The sequence below is a fragment of the Giraffa tippelskirchi genome, chromosome 5 (assembly GCF_054371585.1).
Source record: "Giraffa tippelskirchi isolate mGirTip1 chromosome 5, T2T-mGirTip1v1.2.pri, whole genome shotgun sequence".
Classification (NCBI taxonomy): domain Eukaryota; kingdom Metazoa; phylum Chordata; class Mammalia; order Artiodactyla; family Giraffidae; genus Giraffa; species Giraffa tippelskirchi.
In genome coordinates, this window is record NC_137279.1 from 172,067,777 (window position 1) to 172,086,150 (window position 18,374).

At 35.3% G+C, this 18,374-nt stretch overlaps 1 protein-coding gene across 7 annotated transcripts in view; it reads left to right on the forward strand.

Moving 5' to 3' along the window:
• SPATA6 (spermatogenesis associated 6) overlaps positions 1-18,374 on the forward strand; it is a 152,722-nt gene that overhangs the window by 40,574 nt on the left and 93,774 nt on the right. For 6 of the 7 annotated variants that reach the window (XM_081485159.1, XM_081485157.1, XM_081485158.1 and 3 more), the window contains 2 exons: positions 13,845-13,886; positions 14,902-15,026. In XM_081485159.1, coding sequence (XP_081341285.1) covers positions 13,845-13,886; positions 14,902-15,026 — 167 coding nt within the window. The remainder of the gene's footprint in view (positions 1-13,844; positions 13,887-14,901; positions 15,027-18,374) is intronic. The other variant, XM_081485155.1, reaches the window with a different exon arrangement.

The window sequence follows — 18,374 nt, forward strand, 5'->3', positions numbered from 1 at the left end:
AAGCCAGTTTAGGCACAAACATAATTAGGATGGTGATGAAATTAGTATCTGTGGTCTTTGGTATTGCCAGCAAAGTGCTGAATATGTGCAGTGAAGAAGAGAAAGAACTAGGACTTCAAGCTCAGACCCTATGCAGGTTAATTTCCTAGACCCTTTTCTACTCCAGGTAAAATCTAGACTCTCAGAGAGGGAAGAGATCTTAGAAACTAAATAATCTCTGGGAATTCCCTGATGCTCCAATTGTAAGGACTCAGTGTGTTCAGTGTGGTGGCCTGAGGTCAATCCTAGTCAGAGAACTAAGATCCTACAAGCCGTGCAGCATGGCCAAAAAAAATAGAGAAAATAGATGATCCTTTAAAATTGTTGTGGAGGTACTAGCCAATGCAGTTAGACACAAAAAAGAAATTAGAAGCATAAAAACTGAAAAAGAGGAGATAAAATTAATAAGTATATATGATAAGATTGTTGTTGTTCAGTCTCTCAGTCATGTCTAACTCTTTGCGACCCCATGGACTTCAGTATGCCAGGCTTCCCTGTCCATCACCAACTCCCAGAGCTTGCTCAAACTCATGTCCATCGAGTCAGTGATGCCATCCAGTGATCTCATCCTCTGTTGTCCCCTTCTCCTCCTGTCTTCAACCTTTCCCAGTATCAGGGTCTTTTCCAGTAAGTCAGATTGTATCAGTTGGTCAAAATATTGGAGGTTCAGCTTCAGTATCAGTCCTTCCAATGAATATTTTAGAACTGATTTCATTTAGGATTGACTGGTTTGATCTCTTTGTAGTCCAAGGGGCTCTCGAGAATCTTCTCCAATACCACAGTTCAAAAGCATCAGTTCTTTGGCGCTCAACTTTCTTTATGGTTCAACTCTCACATCCATACATACTACTGGAAAAACCATAGCCTTGACGAGATGGACCTTTGTCAGCTAGCTATCTAGGTTGGTCATAGCTTTTCTTCCAACGAGCAAGTGTCTTTTAATTTCTGGCTGCAGTCACCATCTGCAGAGATTTTGGAGCCCAAGAAAATAAAGTCTGTCACTGTGTCCATTGTTTCCCATCTATTTGCCATGAAGTGATGAGACAGGATGCCATGATCTTTGTTTTTTGAACGTTGAATTTTAAGCCAGCTTTTTTAGTCTCCTCTTTCACTTTCATCAAGAGGCTCTTTAGTTCCTCTTTGCTTTCTGCCATAAGGGTGGTGTCATCTGCATATCTGAGGTTATTGATATTTCTCTCTGCAATCTTTCTTTTGCACATTTAAAAAAATTATTTATTTTTTAGTTGAAGGATCATTGCTTTACAGAATTTTGTTGTTTTCTGTGAAACATCAACATGCATCAGCCACTGGCGTACATATGTCCCTTCTCTCTTGAACCTTCCTCCCATCTCCCCCCCATTCCATCCCTCTAGGTTGATAAGAGCCCCTATTTGAATTCCCTGAGACATACAGTAAATTCCCATTGGCTATCTATTTCACATGTGGTAATGTAAGTTTCCATGTTGCTCTCTCCATACATCTCAGGTTCTCTTCCCCTCTCCCCATGTCCATAAGTCTGTTCTCTGTGTCTGTTTCTCCATTGCTGCCTTGAGAATAAATTCATCAGTACCATCTTTCTAGATTCCATATATGTGTGTTGGTATACAAGATTTATCTTTCTGACTCACTTCACTCTGTATAATAGGCTCTAGGTTCATCCACCTCACTAGAACTGACTCAGATGCATTCCTTTTTATGGCTAAGTAATATTCCGTTGTGTATATGTACTACAACTTCTTCATCAATTCGTCTTTCAGTGGACATCTAAGTTGCTTCCTAGCTATTGTAAATATATTCTATTGTAAACATATTGTAAATATGTTCTGTTGTAAATAGTGCTGCAATGAACATTGGAGTACATGTGTATTTGTCAATTTTAGTTTCCTCAGGGTATATGCCTAGGAGTGGGATTGCTGGATCATTTGGTGGGTTTATTCCTAGTTTTTTAGGAATCTCCATACTGTCTTCCATAGTGGCTGTATCAATTTACGTTCCCACCAATAGTGCAAAAGTGTTCCCTTTTCTCCATTCCCTCTCCAGCATTTATTGTTTGTAGACTTTTTGATGATGGCCATTTTGACCACTGTGAGGTGATACTTCGTTGTAGTTTTGATTTGCATTTCTCTAATAATGAGCATCTTTTCAACAACTGACAAAGGATTAATTTCCAAAATATACAAGCATCTACTACAACTCAATACCAGAAAAACAAACAACCCAATCAAAAAGTAGGAAAAAGACTTAAACAGACACTTCTCCAAAGAAGACATACAGATGGCTCCCTGCAATCTTGATTCCAGCTTGTGCTTCACCTAGTCCAGCATTTTGCATGCTGTATTCTGCATATAAGTTAAACAAGCAAAGTGACAATATACAGCCTTGATGTATTCCTTTCCCAATTTGGAACCAGTCTGTTGTTCCATGTCCAGTTCTAACTGTTGTTTCTTGACCTGCATACAGGTTTCTCAGGAAGCAGGGAAGGTGGTCTGGTATTACTATCTCTTGGAGAATTTTCCAGTTTGTTGTGATCCACACAGTCCAAGGTTTTGGCATAGTCAATGAAGGAGAAGTAGGTGTTTTTCTGGAATTTTCTTGCTTTTTCTGTGATCCAGCGGGTATTAGCAGTTTGATCTCTGGTTCCTCTGCCTTTTCGAAATCCAGCTTGAACATCTGGAAGTTCATGGTTCACATACTGTTGAAGACTGACTTGGTGAATTTTGAGCATTACTTTGCTAGCGTTGGAGATGCGTGCAATTGTGTGGTAGTTTGAACATTCTTTGGCATTGCCTTTCTTTGGGATTGGAATGAAAACTGACCTTTTCCAATCCTGTGGCCACTGCCGAGTTTTCCAAATTTGCTGGCACATTGAGTGCAGCACTTTTGCAGCATTGTCTTTTACGATTTGAAATAGCTCAACTGGAATTCCATCACCTCCACTAGCTTTGTTCATAGTGATGCTTCCTAAGGCCCACTTGGCTTTGCACTCCAGGATATATGGTTCTAGGTGAGTGATTACACCATCATGGTTATCTGGGTCATTAAAATCTTTTTTGTACAGTTCTTCTGTGTATTCTTGCCACCTCTTCTTAATATCTTCTGCTTCTGTTAGGTCCATACCGTTTCTTTTATTGTGCCCATCTTTGCATGAAACGTTCCCTTGGTATCTAATTTTCTTGAAGAGATATCAAGTCTTTCTATTGTTTTCCTCTATTTCTTTGCATTGGTGACTTAGGAAGGCTTTCTTATCTCTCCCTACTATTCTTTGGAAGTATGCATTCAGATTTATATACCTTTCCTTTTTCCTTTGCCTTTAGCTTCTCTTTTCTCAGCTATTTGTAAAGCCTTCTCAGGCAACCATTTTGCATTTTTGCATTTCTTTTTCTTGACTTTTTATGCTAGATTAATTTAGTATTGCTAATGTGCTGTCATAGCCATCAGATTGATGGGAACACAGTGCTAATTTTCAGTCCTTTCACTTTTTGGAGAACTTTTTAATTTATCTTATAGATACTTTGAACATATTCATTTCTCTTGTCAGATGTCTATTCAATTCTAACTTTCTTAAGATGAAGAAATGACTACTTCACTGACCAAAACTGAGGCCATAGTAGTTATCCACTTCAGTTTACTGCACCCTTGTCCTACAAGTCACCTACATCATCATTCATTCTTACTGCCTTTCTCCTAGTCCTGGAGGATAGGTTTTCTCCATTCTGCTCAAGATTTTTCTACTTTCTTCTTTTTATTCATCTCCTTATGCCATCTCTAGTCTTAATCATTAGATTTTCCCCTTTCTGTAGCTCTCTTGCTGTTAACCCTCAAACTGTATAAACCTGTATGTTTACATCTTTAAAAGGTATTTTCTATATTCATCCTCACTCCATGTAGCTACTATCCTATCTCTTTATTCTATTCCTCATTCAAAATATACTTCCGTATTTCACATATATTTTGTAAATTACTTCTTTCAGTTCCTATAGAGTTGTTAGTGAAAACAGTGTAGGCTGAGTGCAAATATCAGCTCAGGAATCACTTTATTATCCTCGTAACCTTAACCTTTAGTCTCTATTTCTTATCTGTGAAATGGAAATAATAGCTTGTTAGGGTTGTTTTGGGGATTTGTATGAAGCTCATAAGAACTCAATCCTGACACACAGAAGATACTCTCTAAATGGTAGTAAATAACACTGTTATTTTGACTACCCATAGCCATTTTGAAAATATACAGTTTTCTACTTTGTAGTAATGTTTTTCAACTAGTTGAGGTTACAGAATGAGTGGCCTCAAAAAAAGTATAATGTTAGTATGTTTATCCTAAGTTTGTTTGATTTCTAATAAAGTTTTATGTTCAGATATTTTCAAAAAGATAAGATTTTTTTTTTACTTTGTGATCAAATAATAATTATAATTAATAGAGCAAGCTTCTTAAATGCCAGTCTCTTATTTAAGCATCACCTTTAGCATTAGCCCTTTCTGTTCTTCCATTTATTGGTAATAGGATGATAAATAGCATGATATGTTCATGGAATGTGTTGTGTGATTCAAGGGGTGATAGAAAAGTCTTCTTGAGCAAAAGTTGCTTATCCACTGGCCTAGGATATAAGTTGTTTTGTAAACTTTTGATTACCTGTCCAGATTTAGTCACTAAGAGAATATAGGGAATTCAGAAATGAATAAAATACAAGCCCTTTGTTCAAACAAGTATCCATCTTGATAAAATAAGAATCATACATGTAAATAAATAATCAGAATCCTTGTGTTTGTGCTTTGGATTTGAGAGGATCAGAAAACTGTTGGTTAAGGCATTTACATGGAGGTAGACATTGCTCAAAATTATAGCAAGTTTTAGGTTTGAAAGAAAGATAAGCCTGTTTTATCTTCAGTGAAAATGTGATAGGGACCTTGAAGTTAAAAGACTGTAGTGAGAAAGGATGAGCAGGTGACAAAAATCAGATGGCATGAAACTAAAAGGAGAAGAATAGTTTTTTGGTAAAAAGCCTAGTTTTATGGTAAAAGCCTAGTGCTTCTATTGTCCTCTTTTTAAAAACTTTTGCTATTGTTACTTTAAAGAAAAATTAATATATATATATATATATATGTATACAGAGTAAAAATTACAGGAAATACAGAAGAATTTGGAAAATTTTAAGCTGATTTTATTTAGGTAACAAAATAACATTTTAAGAGGAAATGTGAAGTGGAACTTGTAGAATTTGTGGCTCCCATTTTTGCAGATCTGATGGAAAAGGCAGAAGAGAATTTTAACAAAAAACAGCATATTCAGAGCTCTCATGGTGATGCTATTAGAACAAACACACAACATTTCTAATCAAAAACATAAAAAAGGCTTTTTAAAAAGATTTCAAAATATATGAATGTAGACACTAAGAATATTGAAACCCCCGTACTCATCACTCAGTTCAATAATGATCAACTCATGGCTAATGTTACTTCAATTGTATCTCCCTACTTCATCACCCTTTTCCCAATTATTCTGTAGCAAATCTCAGAGATCATATCATATTTTCTTTCATTTATAGATACAGATATCTAAAAGGAACACCCAAAAGTTAACAATTTCTTAGTATCATCAAATATCCCTCAGTTCACATTTCCCCATTTGTTCTGTAATTATTTAATCATTTTGTTTGAATTTTAATTCAGATAAGATATATTCATCACATTTGTAGCATGAAATTTAATGTCTTAGGATTTTAAAATATCTTTGTGTCTTTCTTTTCATTACTGATATTAATAATTTGTGTCTTCTCACTTTTCTTTGACCAGTCTTGCTGGGCATTTATCTCCTGGTGAACTGAACCTTTCATTATTTTGATGCTTTTGCTTTATACTTTCCCTTTTACAGTATAGCCAAACTAGCCTTCTTTTAGTTGTCACATGTTATGTATTTATCCATTTTTTTTTCTATTTTTCTGTATTCTTACATTTTATGTATATGTCTTATGAGTGGTACTTGGAGAGAGTTTTTTTTTTTTAATCCAATTTGTCTTTTAATTTGACCATTTAGATATTAATGCATGATATTATTATAGGAATGGTAAACAGATTAGTAGTTATCAGGGATTAGGGTTGGATTGGGGAGGGATGTAGATGTGTTTAACAAAAGCAACATAAGAGATATGTGATGGAGCTTTTCTGTATCTTGTCTGGTGGTGAATACACAGACCTACACACCAGGTAAAAGTGTATAGAACTAAGTATAGACATACACATTCACACACAAATGAGTACAAGTAAAGCTGGAAACATGTGAATAAAAATCAGTGGATTGTATCAGTGTCACAATGGTTGTAGTATATTTTATTCAAGCTTTGGAAGGTGTTACCTTTGGGGGAGGGGACCTCCCTGGTGGATCAGACTATAAAGAATCTCCCTGCAGTGCAGCAGACCCAGATTCCATTCCTGAGTCAGGAAGATCCCCTGGAAAAGGAAATGACAAGTCACTCCAATACTCTTGCCTGGGAAATCCCATGGACAGAGGAGCCTGGCAGGCTACAGTGCATGGGGTCACAAAGAGTCAGACAGGACTTAGATACTAAACAACAACAACCATTGCTAGAAGCTGGATAAAGGGTACATGGGATCCAGCAATGAAATAATTGCTTTCGTTATCTTAAAAAAAATTTAAAAATGTGTTTACTGATGTATTTTAGTGTAAATCTACCATATGGCTATCTACTTTGTATTTGTTTGGATTGTTGAATATTAGTGCTTTTCATTTTTCTACTTTTCTTTTAATTGTTTTTTGATTTCTTATTTCCACACTTTTATTATTTGAAGGTACATATTCTTTAAATGTTCTTTTAGCAGTTACCATAGAGATTACAACATGTTTGAATTGTCAAAGTTTTATTGTATTTTTATTTTAACGTCTTCTAGGGCAATAAAGAACCTATAACTACTTAACTTCATTTGTAACCATTCTAGATAATATATTATTTTTTGTTATGCATTTTAATTTAGTGTGCAATTAAATTGCACAAAATATTATTGCTATTATTATATAGGCATCATTTATTTCACTTGATATCTATATTTTGCCTTTTTGGTTATTCTTTATTTCCTTTCATTTTTTGAAAATCTTCTAGATTTATTGCTTCTTTCTAAGGAATATCCTTTCATGATTCCTTTCTTATAGTCTTTTGTTGATAGATTATCTTGGTTTTTATTTCTCTGAAAATGTCTTTATTTCACCTTTTCTGAAGGATATATTTTTTAAAATTTTATATTGGAGTATAGTTGATTAACAGTGTTGTATTAGTTTCAGGTGTACAGCAAAGTGATTCAGTTACACATGTACTGGATATTGGTATTAGTATCATCCAGCCCTTAGAAAATATTAACACTATCCCATTGTCTTTTTGCTCCCTTACTCTCTGATGAGAAATCATCTATTAATTTTACTGTTACTTTGAAGTTATTTTTTCTTTTTCTTCTGGCTTCTTTTAATATATTCTCTTACATCTGTTTTCCTGTAGCTTGACTTCAGTGTATCCAACTCTGTATGTGTGTGTGTGTGTGTGTGTGTGTGTGTGTGTGTGTGCGCGCGCGCGCACACGTGTGTGTTTTAAAATTTGTTCTGCTTGGGGTTTGTATCTTGATGTCTTCCTTAAGATAAGTTCTCAGACATTAACTTTTCAAATATTTCTTTTTTCCTTTTCTCCTCTCTCTTTTTACAAATCCAGTTACACACTGTTAGATCTTCTTACTCGGTGTTTGTTTTCCTTTCTTTTCTTTTTTAGGTTACTCCATCTGTTTGGTTTTCTGTGCTTCTCTCAAGATGCTTTTGTCTTCCAATTCCATAATTCTCTCTTGAGTAATTTATAATCTGTTAGTAAATACATTTGTTGTGGTTAATTTTTGGTTATTTTGTTTTTTAGTTAAAAAATTTCCACTTGGTTCTTATAATGCTTTCTAGTTGTCTGCTGACATTTTCAATCTTGTATTTTATTTTCTTGAGCATAGTAAGCATATTTTAAGTTGCAGTCTGATAACTATTTTTTCTGGATTTCCTGTTGATTTGCTTTTATTTCCTGTCATTTCTCTTGTGTTTTGATCCCAGTGATTTTTTTTTTCCTATATCCCTGGGTGATTTTCATTAAATGTCAGATTTTGTATATAAAAATTTTAGAAATAATTCAAAACTTGTGAGGATAGTTTCCTTCAGACAAGGTTTATAATTGTTTTAGAAGATTTCTAGAGGGCACTTACAATTCTAGACCAGCTTAATTCAGACAGGATTTGGGATGATTCAAATTTAAGCCTAAATTCTTAGTTGACTGTCTTAGTCCGTTTGGGCTGGTATAGCAAAATACCATAGACTGGGTGGCTTATAAATAATAGAAGTTAATTTTTCATAGTTCTGAAAGCTGGAAAATCCTAGATCAAGGAGTCAGCAGATTTGGTGAGGGTCCCCTTTCTGTTCATAGATGACTGTCTTCTCTCTGTTTCCTTCAGTGGCAGAAAGGGTAAGGACATTCTCTGGGGTCTTTTGGTCACCAGTGGCACTAATGGGTACTAATCCCATTAATGAAACCTTAGCCCAAATAGCCTCATAAAGGCCCTAACTCTAAATATCACACTGGAGGGGGTGGGCTTAGGATTTCAACATATGCATTTTGAGGGGATGCAGACATTCAGTATATAGCATGGGGTATCTGTTTTTAGTTGACTCTTATGGTTTATCTTTTCAAGATTCAGTCCTAAGGCCTAGCTACTTTACAGGCCATTGTCTCTTATCTGCAGACCTCCCTTCTCATCTCTTCCCAAGGTCATGATTCTCCAATTTTTGTAACTCTACTTCATGAGCTTATTAAAAGTTATACTCTGCTTCTCTTACCTACCTCTATCAAAACTGTCAGATACCCCAAAAGAGAAGCAGCCTCAAATACCAGGCTTACTTCTCTGTATTTGTTTCTTATACTGAGTTTCAGATTTGTAATTTGTATACTATCTCCTTAGGTCTCTACTGCCTTCTAGCAGATTTTTTAGGTGTCTGCCTTTTCAAGTTGATTTGAATAAGTTTGGTTTTGAACCACTAATCTCTTATATTACCCTGCTATGTTCTGTTAAGATCCTTTGTACATCCTGTTTGTCCTGCTTAAATCTCTAGTTTCCCACTCCCTCTAACTCTCATGGGCTTCCCTGGTGGCTCAGACAGTAAAGCATCTGCCTGCAGTGCAGGAGACCTGGGTTCAATCCCTGGGTTGGGAAGATCCCCTAGAAAAGGAAATGGCTCCAGTACTCTTGCCTGGAAAACTCCATGGACAGAGGAGCCTGGTAGGCTGCAGTCCATGGGGTCGCAAAGAGTCAGACATGACTGAGCGACTTCACTTTCTTTTCTTTCACTTTCCTAACTCCTGGTTTACAGTTATTCATGCTACAGGTTAAGTCCTAAGTAGATCTCTTCTTCAGACTTTGCTGACTCCCTGACTGGATTATCTTGTTATCGTACTCTTACAGCACTACCTGAATGCTTCTATTGTAGTTGTAGTTTGTAAATGTTTGTTTCTTTATTTTATTTAATGTTTGTCTTTTCAACACAATGTCAGATCATTGAGGAAAAGGGCTGTATTGGTTATTTTTTTCCTTATTACAGCCCCAATTTATGAGTTACAAGGAATATTTAATATTTCTTCATAAATTGGGCTTATAGGTGTTAAGTTAAATGACTGAGATTTCCCTTGGTTGAAAGTAACAGAATTTAAAGAAAGAAAAAGATTTGTCTCATTCATGGGTTCTTAGAAGGGAGAAAGGGCGTAATTTATATTTTATTCTTATTTTTATAAATTTATTATAAAGTAATTTCAAATATATTAAAAGTCTAAGGAGTTGTATAATATACCCAGCTGTGCCCATCACTCTGTTTAAGAAATAAACTTAATTTATATTTATAAAAATATATGGGAAGAACAGAAATAATGCCTCTGTAAATATAGTCAATTGATCTTTAACAAAGGAGCAAAGACAATACTGTAGAACAAAGATATTATAGATTCTTCAGTAAATGGTGCTAGAGCAACTGGACATACACCTTCAAAAAAGAATGAATCTAGATACATACCATATACCTTTCACAAAAATTAAAACTCCTAATGGATCATATATGTTTTGGAATTTGTTAGACTTACTTATCCTCTGATTTGATGTATATATTAAAAGAAATACACATGTAGAAAGTTATGGTGACTACAGAAAACCAAATATGGAACATCTTTGCCATATGAAAGGGAGGAAGTCCCTCAAAGTCATGTTAGTTAGTTTGATGACTTTTCAGCAGCAATAGTAGAAGCTAAATGATAGTGGGATATCTATAATAGCCTGAAAGAAAACAACTACTGACCACAAATTCTACACCAAGCAAAAAATATTTTGTAAGAAAGATTGTAAAATAGACCTTTAGACACACAGTTGAGAGTGTGTGCCACCAGTCAGCTTACCAAAGGAAATTCTAAAGAATATATTTCAGGCAGAAGGAAAATGAAGATCGTAGATGCAAAAATGATAGTGGAAAAATGAGAGTCATTTTGTATGAATAAATATAAATGAGCATTGATTGCTTAAAAAGGTAATTATGAAAGTTAAAAAATACACAGAGAGTTAAACTAACAGCAACCGTATCAGGAGTAACGAAAAAGGTATAAGGTGTTAACATTAAACTTCAATAAGTTAAAAGGATACATGTAATATTTTCAAGGGTAACTGCTAAAAAAACACAATTTGAGCATAAAAACTCCAAAGCAGTACAGGGAAAACATTTGGAATAATTCTTTTTAATAAATTCAAAGAAGAAAAAAGTAGTAAGAGAGAACAAGTGGGACAAGCAGGCAAAGTAGATAGAGGTAGATGTAGATTCAGAAGTAATTCTCATTAAATATAAGTGGATTAACTTCCAATTAGAAGATAAACATTGTCAGACTGGATTTAAAAAACCTAATCAAGTAGTTTTTAAGACTTAGATATAAGCCATGGGAAAAAAATGTTCAAGAGCCTCATGTCATATTGATAAAACTTAACTAGGAAGACAACAGTTTCCAGTTTTAACAGATCTAATAGTATAGCCTCAAAGTAAATGAGATATAAAGACCAACTGTAACCAACTGCAATGGGAGATTTAACACCCTTTTCTCAGTAGTTATAGAACAACCATAAAATCAATAAGGACATAGAAGATTAGGACAAAAGGATTACCACATTTTTACATGGACATATATAAAATGCTTAATCAACACCTTCCAACTACAAAATTATTTCATTTGATCATATTTTAAACCACAAATTCAGCCTCAAATTTCAAAGCATTGAAACCATAATCATTATGTTTTCTGATCACACTGTACAGTTAAATTTTAGCTAGAAAGCAGTAGCAGAAAGACAACTAGAATATTGCTTTGTGTTTGGAAATTAAATTTATTTCTCAGGAACACCTGGGTAAAGAGGAAAGCATATCAGAAATTAGAAAATATTTTGTATTGAATTATAAAAATATTATAGAACAAAAGCTGTGGGATGCAGCTATAGTAGTACTTAGAGGGAAATATATACTCTTAAATGTGTATTCTATCAGCTTTCCTCATGATTCAATTGGTTAAGAATCCACTTGCAATGCTGAAGACTGCCTGTAATATAGTAGATACAGGTTTGATCCTTGGGTTGGGAAGATCCCCTGGAGGATGAAATGGGAACCCACTCCAATATTCTTGCCTGGAAAATTCCATGGATAGAGGAACCTGGCAGGGTACAGTCCATGGGGTCACAAGAGTTGGACACAATTTAGCAACTAAACCACCACCACCAATGGATCATAGACCTAACTGGAAAATGCAAAACTATAAAACTCCTAGATGTTAGCACAGGTTTGATCCTTGGGTTGGGAAGATCCCCTGGAGGATGAAATGGGAACCCACTCCAATATTCTTGCCTGGAAAATTCCATGGATAGAGGAACCTGGCAGGGTACAGTCCACAGTCCATGGGGTCACAAGAGTTGGACACAATTTAGCAACTAAACCACCACCACCAATGGATCATAGACCTAACTGGAAAATGCAAAACTATAAAACTCCTAGATGTTAGCACAGGAGAAAATCTAGGGCATGGTGATCGAGTTTTTAGATACAACATGAAAGACACCATAGTTGTTTTTGAAAGAAACTATGGAAGAAGTAATTGATAAGCTGAAACTGATAAGTTATAAACTTTTGCTCTGTGAAAGGCAAAATCAAGAGAATTAGAAGACCAGCCACAGACTGGATGAAGATATTTGCAAAAGACACACCTGATAAAGGACTATTATCTAAAATATGCCAATAACGCTTAAAATTCAATGATAAGAAAACAAACAACCTAATTAAAAAATGGGTCAAAAGCCTTAATAGACACCTCACCAAAGATATACAGGTGGCAAATAAGCACGTGAAAAGATACTTCACATTGTATATCACTAGAGAAATGCAAATTAAGACAATGAGATTGCTGTACATTCCTTAGAATTGCCAAAATCTGAAACAGTGACAACATGAAATGCTAGTGAGGATACAGAGCAACAGGAACTCTCACTTATTGCTGGTGAGAATGCAGAATGGTGCAAACATTTTGGAAGACAGTTTCGTGGGATTTTTCCAAAAGCTAGCGCATCCTTTCCATATGATTGGGCAATACTGCTCCTTGGTTTTTATGCAAAGAATTGAAAATTTATGTCTACACAAAAGTCTGCACATGGATATTTATAGCAGCTCTATTCATAATTGCCAAAACTTGAAAGCAGTTGATGTCTTTCAGTAGGTGAAGGAGTAAACTGTGGAATATCCAGACAATGGGATATTATTCAGCAATAAAAAGAAATGATCTATCAAACCATAAAAAAACATAGGAGAACCTTAAATGCATATTACTAAGTGAAAGAAGCCAATCTGAAAGGTTACATACTGTGTGGTTTCAAGTACATGACATTCTGGAAAAGGCAAAACTTTGTAGAGACAATGAAAAGATCAGTGATTGTGGTGATGGTGGGTTGTGGGGAGGAGAGAGGTAAATACCAGAGAACAGAGGGACAGGACAGTGAAAATACTCTGTATCCTATTATAATGATGGATAATGTCATTATTAGGACTTCCCTGTAGCTCAAACAGTAAAGAATCTGCCTGCAATGCAGGAGACCAGGGTTCGATCACTGGGTTGGGAAGTTCCTCTGGAGAAGGGAATGGCAATCCACTCCAATATTCTTGCCTGGAGAATTCCATGGACAGAGAAGCCTGGTAGACTACAGTCCATGGGGTCGCAATGAGCTGGAAATGACTGAACAACTAACACACAATGTCATTATACATTTGTCTAAAACCCACAGAGTGTACATCACTAAGAGTGAACCCTAAGGTAAACTACAGCCTTTGGGCGATTATGATGTATCAGTGCAGGTTCATGCTTGTTTAAAAAATGTACCATTCCTGTGAATGATAGTGGGGGAGGCTATGCATGTTTAGGGGCAGGGGTATATAGAGGCAATCTGTGTCCCTCACTCTCAATTTTGTTGTAAACCTGAATAAAAGTACTCAAAAAAAATTAAGGCCTTAAAATCAGGAAAAAACCTTGAGAAGATCAATTTCTACTACAGATTAATAAATCTATATGATAAATGGCAACCAAAAATACACACAGTATACTAAGATATAAACATATATGTAGTCTACTGAACAATTTCTTTGGCTTTTATGTACTTCTGTGGTAAAGTAGTTATTGTTTATTATAAATTTGTTTATTTAAGGAAATTTTTCTTTAAACTTTCAGATGATACAGCATTGTTTGAGTTGATTCAGCTAGTTCCACCAGGTACTGTATTGTATTTTGGTAAGGTAATTGACATATGAACCCATTTTAATGAAATGCTTTTTAAAAATGTCATCTTTTCCACTTCTTGCCACGTTAAGAGCAATGTTGAGTTTCTAGCATTGGTCCACTATGTGTAAAATGTCAGTAGGCCAAAATAATATATACAGAAAGAGTGACATAAATTACATGTGAACATGTTGTTCTAAAATTGAATAAATAATCATAATTGAAAGTGAAAAATAACCTGATACCATCCTAGCATATTTTGTGACATTCATAAAAATTAACATCTTAAAGTTCTTGTGATTTTTCTAAAACAGTATGCTTTTGCTGATAAAGTAGTTCATTATCTTTGTTTTTGTGTATTGGCTGTTATTAGAAATGTAGGGGAATTAAACTGTACCTAAGCAGCATAGATCCCTATGGTAGGTACAGTTAAAACCTGAAGGATAGTTATGTTTATATTATTGATTTCTATGATTATAGAAGAATCTATCTTAAGTCCTTATTTTATGTAAGTCACAGGAGGCTATATTTTGTTGAAAGCTAGTAATCTAAAATTTTTGAGTGTCACATATATACCTAATTCTGGTAACCACAAATTCTAAAAAATGTCTATATATTTTTTCAACGTGTAATCTAATGTCTTATAATGGCAGGTAAAAAAGAATGGAAGATAGAAAAATAAATTGTGGAGATGGCAGTTTTATATGTTTAAAATGGTATTTTTTTCCCTAGGAATTCATAGGTACATAAAAAATTTACATGAATATCCCCTTTCTACAAAAGGGGAGAGAGAATCAATAGTATGTATGACATTTCTTGTAAGGAAATGTGTTAATTCATTTAACATAACTTTATTTTAATTTTTTTCCTTTTATAGAAAAAATTAAAAGCATAACCCTGAAGCAAGTATTTTATTAAGGCATCAGGCATTATATATTTGTACTTGATGATATTGTTTCTAAATAGCATATTATGTTATAATTTGAATCATAGGATATCTTTCTTGTAGTGGGTGAAACACTGTCTACATATGATGAGAATACACGAGATTTCATGTTCCCGGGTCCAAATCAAATTTCTGGACACCATGATTCAAACCGCCAGGTTACCATGAGGAGGATTTCTGGCCTTCGAGTAAGTGCTTACTATTTTCTGAATCAAATTATGATGCAGGATCATTGCCAAAAACTACCACATAGACCTTAGTACCTGAAATGTGAAGAACTAATTCAAAGTTTAATTCTGTTTAAAACATAATTGTGTTATGAAATTATGCTAAGTCACTTCAGTCATGTCCAACTCTTTGGGATGCTATGAGCTGTAGCCTACCAGGCTCCTCTGTCCATAGGATTCTCCAGACAAGACTACTGGATTAGGCTGCCATGCTCTCCTCCAGGGGATCATGCCGTCCTGATTCTCCTGAGACTCTTGCATTGTAGACGGATTCTTTACCTCTGAGCCACTAGGGGAGCCCTATGAAATTATGTTATTGTAAACGTATTGAAACCTAAATAAAATAATTTACCAGAATGCATGCTTCTACTTTCCAAAATTAACAAGTATTATTTTACCTTACATTCTTCAGATTTCTCTCCTCTCCTCCTTATCTCCCCTCCCCACTGGCCCTATCTGTCTCCTTGTCTCTCTTCTCTTTATTTTTCTCTCTCAGAAAAAATGACCAATAAACATTTGAAAAGGTATATAATCCCATTAGCATTTAGGGAAGTTTAAATTTAAACAGATGATTTCATTTTTATAGCTATAAGACTGGTAAAATTTGATAAATCTGACAAATACCGAAAGTGTGGAAAAGTGGAGTTTTATATGCCATGTAAAGTGGAATAATTGTAATTCAGAATTATCTAGTAAAGGCAAAGATTCTCATAGCACTGATCTTCTAGGTATACGTCTTTGAGATATATTCTATCTGACATACTAAGAACCTTCTTAGGAATGTTCATTTGTAGCATTATGCATAATAATGAAAAATGGAAATAATTTAAATGTCCATTAGTAGGAGTTTTTTGTTGTTCAGTCGCTTAGCCATGTCTGACTGTTTCTGACCCCATGGACCAGGCTTCCCTGTCCTTCACCAACTCCCGGAATTTGTTCAAACTCATGTCTGTTGAGTCACAGGAGTTTAGATAGAATAATTATTATATGTTCATGTAATGGAAATACATATTCATACACGTAAAAGTGAAAACTGCATTAGGTGATAGCCAACTCTCATCTTTTTCTAACAACCTTTTCAATATTTACTGGATGATTTAATCATATTTTTATTACTGAAAATACTTTCTGTTAAGAGAGACTGAGTGAAGCCCCTGCTGTTTCAAAGAAGAAAAACGTAAAAGTTGTCTAGGTGAAGTGTTTTGGATTTTTTTTTTTTTTTACTAACTTTATAAAAGTAAGGAAATTGGCATGATATATGAGTCAATATGGTAAGTTATGGAGAAGACAATGGCAACCCACTCCAGTACACTTGCCTGGAAAATCCCATGGACAGAGGAGCCTGGTAGGCTGCAGTCCATGGGGTTGCGAAGAGTCGGACATGACTGAGCGGCTTCACTTTCACTTTTCCCTTTCATGCATTGGAGAAGGAAATGGCAACCCACTCCAGTGTTCTTGCCTGGAGAATCCCAGGGACAGGGGAGCCTGGTGGGCTGCCGTCTGTGGGGTCGCACAGAGTCGGACACGACTGAAGCGAGTTAGCGGTTAGCATGGTAAGTTAAGTAATTTTTCCTGTCGGTCTAGGTTTATGATATATTCTATCCTAGGAAATAGCAAATTTCAGCTTGCTGAAATTTTAACAGTTCACTAGCAAATCTATTAAAATATACCTCCTTTGAGATATTTTCAGTGTTCTTTAACCAAGAAAAGACTTCAAAGAATTTTGCAGGAACTTTCTAGAAACTTGCAAAAAAAAAAATCCAATTTTAAAATTAGCTTTTTTAAAGTAATTTAAAATGCTGTTTTATACCAAATTTGACAATATGAACATAATATGGACCATTAACAGGTATTTGCTTTATTGAATTTTAGTTACCTTTTCATATATCAGAAAAGGTTGGATTACTAAGGCAAAAAATCTATATATGTTATTAAAAGATAAATGGGGCATGTTAAAATTTTTTAGTTTATTTGAGCAAAAATTGATTTGATTTAGGCATCATCTAATCTAGCAGATAGAAGATCCAAGGAGCTGCACAAAATGAAATACTTTTATATTCAGAAGGGTATAGGAACAAAGAAATCATACTAGGCTAAAAAGTGTGTTGGTTATTACAAGATTTGTTTCCTTTAGCTAATCAGGCAATTCCTGATGAATTGCTTTAAAATTCTATTTCTGGAAGAACAGAAACTAATTAATTTTAATCTATTGGATGACATGAGGCTTAGTGTAAGCAACTCCATTTTGGGCCTCTTGTTTTTAACAATATAAAAAGTGAGACTTCTGGTGATGGTGGTGCAAAGAGTTTGTCAGTTACTCTCACCACACAAGTATAAAACTGGACGAAATCATCACAAACAACAGTTTCAGGGCACTGGAAAGTGATCAGCAATTAAGACAAATTAAGAAGTATCTTTACTTGAATAACTACCAAAACTTTTGGTAAAAATGGCAGAAGTATGTGGTCATCTTGCATAGGCTGCTCTCATACCCTGCATGGCCAGTGATAATTGTAGCTTCACCAAGCATGCAGGAGGGTGCAAAACAGCAGCTTTGCAAGCAGAGAGGTCAGAATGACTTTGGGGCAGTGATACTGTAATTTGTAGTAAGAAACATGTATTTGGTCTTCTTGCCCCATTCCTAGCACAGAGCTCATAAAACCCTTGGAATTTCCTGTGTTTGAGAGTTAGGTTGATGAGGAGACTTTTGGAGAGCTCCTTGGGAACCTAAAAATGGGAACTAGATGCTAGGGAAACCAACCACATTGAAACTTTCAGCCACATCCCTGAAGAAGAGAGGGGCTAGAGATTGAGTTCAATCACCAATGGCCAGTGATTTAATCAACTGCACCTGTGTAATGAAGTGATTATAATACCCAAAATGATGGGGTTTGGAGAGCTTCCGCATTGTGAACACATGGAGGTACTAGGAAAGTGGCACAGAGGGTGAGGGCACAGAGACTTTTCTGTGTATTTTGCTCTATACATCTCTTCCATCTGCATGTCATTATATCCTTTTATATAAACTGGTAAACAGGAAGTAAAATGTTTCTTGAGTTGTATGAGCTGCGGTAGCAAATCGATGGAATCTGTGGAGGGGCTTTTAGAAGCCTCTTACTTGTAGCCTATCGGTGACAACCTAAGACTTGTGATTAGCAACCAAAGTCAGATGGGAGCAATCTTGTGGGACTGAGCCCTTAACCTATGGGATCTGATGCCATCTCCAAGCAGTCAGAACTGAGTTAAATTGCAGGGCACCCAAATGGTGTCACAGAGACTATCTTGATGGTGTTAGAAAACCCACACATT